The 4,423-nt window shown below is 45.4% G+C and overlaps 1 protein-coding gene across 2 annotated transcripts; it reads left to right on the top strand.

Moving 5' to 3' along the window:
* The first annotated feature begins 431 nt into the window (after window positions 1–431).
* On the top strand, window positions 432–4,195 carry LOC125509287 (protein FAR1-RELATED SEQUENCE 5-like). Of its 2 annotated transcripts, XM_048674218.1 has the most exons (7): window positions 432–693; window positions 793–1,023; window positions 1,227–1,491; window positions 1,596–2,286; window positions 2,385–2,842; window positions 2,939–3,225; window positions 3,327–4,195. In XM_048674218.1, the coding sequence occupies exons 1-4, from the start codon at window positions 440–442 to the stop codon at window positions 2,007–2,009; spliced, it is 1,164 nt and encodes a 387-aa protein (XP_048530175.1). In that variant the 5' UTR covers window positions 432–439; the 3' UTR covers window positions 2,010–2,286; window positions 2,385–2,842; window positions 2,939–3,225; window positions 3,327–4,195. The 2 variants fall into 2 exon arrangements, with proteins under 2 accessions (XP_048530175.1, XP_048530176.1); XM_048674219.1 differs by lacking the exon at window positions 1,227–1,491 and having other exon boundaries at window positions 542–693.
* Window positions 4,196–4,423: the final 228 nt, after the last annotated feature.

Below are 4,423 nucleotides of genomic sequence, written 5' to 3'. Positions count from 1 at the left end.
TCATTTCAATCTTTCTCCATTTGGTATGAGTATGGCACATGCTCTTAATTTTTTGACTATTCTTGGTTGATTAATGGTTGGTGTATTGCCTTCCACTTTGGATTTCTCAATCCTCTTGCTTAGGCTACGTGTACCATTCTGTCACATACCGCCATCGATCTGAGCAAAAATTAGTGTAGATGAACCGAGCTATTTTATTGTAAGCTGTGTACAAAACTTCATGGGAAAATAATCATGTAGTTAATGTTTTATGAGAGCGGCGTTACTGAGAGCGGCAGCAGCTGAACACTTTATCATGTTCGTTGGTCCACTTCTAGAGATATGCGCTAGTGGGGCCATATCAGAGAATACGGTCGTGGTAAAACGAATCGGATGCCGGAATACGGTTGTGAACAGTTCTGTATGACAGCTGGCTGGCACATTGTAGGAGCGTGCCGTGATGGCAATGAGCCGGTCCGTGGCTCAGCTCCGTTGCGAGAATGTGGTCCTCTGTGGGGCAACCCAGAGATATGACGGTCTTCTCCCAAAAATGAGCAATTCCCCTCCACGCCGCCCCCCCGCGCCGCCCTCCATTATCAAACCCTACCAAGTGAAGACGGCGCAAGTTCCACAAATGGCAGAGGAGGGAAGTGCGACGATGTGTGCGGAAGAATTGCAGAACGGGCTTGAATTTCTGCTAGATCCAGTCGACAGGTACGACGTATATCTGACCACTCTGTTCTTCTGGTCGCATAGATGAACAACCGATGGAAAAATGCTGACTGCTTCTTGTTTTCCCCCCTGGATCCATAGATTTCCGCTGAATGAGGTCACCGCCGACGTTGAGCGGCCAGATCCGCTGGTGCTGGTGGACGTCCGGCGGTCGGCGCCAGCAACTGCCGACTCATCTTCCGCAAGTGTATTTGGTCATATCGGCGCTTCAACTCACCATGTCAGATCCCCTTGCAAGAGGCCGCTCTCACCAATGAAATCTGCTGAGTCTACTGGGAAGGTTAACCCAGAGGCACCAGGGCGGACGAGGAGGTACATAACCGAATCATGGAATTTTTTTACAAAATGGGTACAATTTCAGTAGAGTAGTAGATAATCCTCTACAGAAAAAATTAGTGTCAGCTATGGTGATGCAAAAAATAGAAAAATGTCTTATTTTTTCATGACTAGTGATAAACTCCTGAGATAATATATAACATTCACAAACTAAAAAGTGAGCCTCCCTCAAATTTCAGGCTTCGAATTGGGCGCGCTCCCCTTGATAGAGTTCCATGTGCTGGTAGAGTAACTCCATTGGAAGAAACCATAAGGAGATATGCCGACAAACCTACAGAAAGTGTAGTAAAGCCGCAGATTGGGATGAGTTTTGATTCCCTTGGGGAAGCTTATGATTTTTATAATCTATATTCGTGGGAGCTTGGATTTGGTATACGATATGGCAAGAGTCGTCTCAATGTTGAGAGGACTAAATGTATGCAAGAGATTGTTTGTGGATGCTCGGTCAGCAACAAGAAACTCACTTGTTTTTATATACTTTTGCGAAATATCGTGACCTCTGCAATTTCATATCGAACTGTCTGACATGTGAATGAAAATGTTTGCAGGGGAAACCTGAGCAGCAGAATAGCAGATCTTGCCGTTGCGAGTGCCCTGCGATGGTGAGGTTACTAAGAGCTGCAGACAATGGATGGTACATTGCTGAGCACCGGGCAAGCCACAATCATTCGCTATCTCTTACATGCGGGGAAAAGGTTCACTGGCCATCCCACAAACACACAGATGTGTACACAAAGGATCTCGTGAAACAGCTTAGGGAAAACAATGTGAACCTCAACAAGGTGTATAGCATAGTTGGGAGCTTCTTCGGATCAACACAGAGCGTGCCTTTTACAAAAAGGTCATTGCGCAATCTGTGCGGGAGAATAAGCAGAGACCAAGCTGATGATGATGTCAACAAAACCCTTGCCATCTTCAAAGAGATTCAGCAGAACGACCCGGAATTCACATATAGGGTCTAGGGTGACGAGGAAAGCAGAATAAAAAACCTTATGTGGACAAATGGAAACATCAAGCTGCAGTACAAGTTCTTTGGCGATGTTGTCACATTCGATACAACATACCGGACAAACTTGTATGACATGCCATTTGGTTTGTTCGTGGGAGTGAACAATCACTTCCAAAGCATAATACTAGCTGGAGTGCTGATGCGCGATGAACAAGTAGAGAGCTTCCAATGGGTATTTTCTGAGTTCATCAACATGATGGGCGGGAAACACCCGCAGACAATATTGACAGGTTTGTGCCAATCTAAGCAAAAAAATGCATTTCCTGGTGTCTATTATTAGATAATTTCACATATTCGAGTCTGTTCTAATATGTTGTACAATTTGTAGACCAAGCACGAGCCATGGAGATAGCAATCCAAAGCGAGCTCCCTAATACTGTCCACAGGTGGTGCAAGTGGCATGTGCTTAAAAAGGCAAAAGAAAGCCTTGGCCCTCTGTACACAAGCAAGAGCGAGTTCAGGGCTGAGTTCCACAAAGTGGTGAATCACATGATAAGCGTGGAGGAATTTGAGATGGCATGGGGTTCACTTGTAGAGAAATATAATCTGAAATCCCACAATTACATGACAAACCTGTACAAGATACGACACAAGTGGGCTAAGCCATACTTCAAGGGAGTGTTCTGTGCAAAAATGACCAGCACTCAGCGTAGCGAGAGCGCCAACAACATGCTTAAGATTTACATGCCGCCAGCTAGCCCAATGCATGTATTCGTGCGTCAGTACATGAGGCTTCAATTCGACCGTGAATCAGATGAAAGCTACCAGGAAAAAAGAACAAGGATTGTGAGCTAGCTTTACTTGTGTTTTTGTAGAGTGTGTGATTCTACTCGATAGAAGCAAAGACTAACTTATCTATTTTTTTGTTTGGTCCTGTCACAGAGTGGTGCTGTCATGAGGACAAACATTGCTATCGAAAGGCACGCAAGTAAGGTTTATACACGAAAGATGTTTGAAATATTTGGTGAAAATCTGTATGAGGGTGGATCTTACCAAGTTGAAGAAGTGGAGAGGAAAAAGAAATACATTGCAAGGCACAATGACGCCGAAAAACGGGAAAGCTGGAGCAAGGTTGAATATGTGGTGACCATATCCGACGATGGGGAGTGGTTTGATTGTGAATGCGGCAGTATGCACACATGGGGATGCTTTGTTGCCATGCATTAAAGGTTATTTGGACTCTCTGCTCAACTACATAATAACTGGTGCCACAAAAAAAAATTGGTAACAATCATGTGGACTAACTAACTAGCTTTTCACGTTGAATCAGGTGATGGACCACATTGGCGTGCAGGAGATACCTAAACGGCACATTCTAAAAAGGTGGACAAAAGATGCTAGGGACATATTGCCACAACACATTGCTCACTTCCAGAAAGATCAAGCTGCTAATCAGTCCTTTACCTGTCGGAGTTCGACTCTGTACCTGCATGCTATGGAACTCGTGAGGATTGGAGACTCGTCGGTAGCTGCCTACGAGCTAGTACTAACAAAGGTAAAAGACCTGATCGTTGAGGCATCTCCGTTAGCTGAAAACAGAGATGGTCTTGGAATTGAGGATAGGATAGTTGCAGAAGCAAGCAAAAAGAAAAATGGCTCAGTAATGGCGGTGGGAAGCATCGATCCGGAGGTGGCCGCAAATGAGAACAGCGTAACCGCATCTGGCAACTGGGATGCGCTCGCTGTGCTGTCAGCTCCAGCAAAAAAACAAGGTGTGGGTAGACCATGCTCAAGCAGAGAGAAAGCACCGTATGAAGGCCTGAGCAAGAGGACGAGATTCTGCAGTATATGTAAGCTTCCAGGGCACAAGAGGACTACATGTCCAGATCGCGGTGATGTTCCTAAACAACCTCGCAAGCCTGCCACTTGCAAGAATTGCGGTGTCACAGGGCATCGGCGCACCTCGTGCACTAGGCCGCTCGTGCCCAACGCATGATACAATTTACGTTGCAACCATGTAGACGTAGAGTACTGGTGGATTTTTCCAACTGTGTTGCATTTTTATGAATTTCCATATTTGCTTGTACTGACTGTAACCTCTGTTCTGAATAATCTGTTATGTTTGAACCGAGACCTATGTAGAAATCCACAAGGACTGTACGGTCCTTCATTGTGAAATGGCTAGATAGATGTTGGGCCCTTAAGAACTGTATGTTGTGTCTGAACAATGAACGTATAGCATCATCTTGCGTTTTCGGCCGCTCTGTAAACCCGTAGATGACCGCGCTGTGCGACGTCATTTGACCGCCCAAATCCCCCATGACGGATGTTTGGCCACAAGTGCCTGAGTTTGGAAATGAAATCGCCGAATGTGAGTGCTTCCCGGCTGGCATTTTTGAACATATGGGGAGCCGTTAGGAACTTAAA

This window comes from Triticum urartu, chromosome 5 (genome assembly GCF_003073215.2).
Source record: "Triticum urartu cultivar G1812 chromosome 5, Tu2.1, whole genome shotgun sequence".
NCBI classification, from domain to species: domain Eukaryota; kingdom Viridiplantae; phylum Streptophyta; class Magnoliopsida; order Poales; family Poaceae; genus Triticum; species Triticum urartu.
This window is presented reverse-complemented; position numbering and strand designations above follow the sequence as displayed.

What these genes read in the sequence shown, in the direction of transcription:
- LOC125509287 (XM_048674218.1), top strand. Translation starts at nt 440, where the DNA reads ATGGCAATGAGCCGGTCCGTGGCTCAGCTCCGTTGCGAGAATGTGGTC. An exon ending in GCACCAGGGCGGACGAGGAG is followed by an intron (nt 1,024 to 1,226) that starts GTACATAACCGA and finishes CTCAAATTTCAG; the next exon opens with GCTTCGAATTGGGCGCGCTC. An exon ending in AGATTGTTTGTGGATGCTCG is followed by an intron (nt 1,492 to 1,595) that starts GTCAGCAACAAG and finishes AAATGTTTGCAG; the next exon opens with GGGAAACCTGAGCAGCAGAA.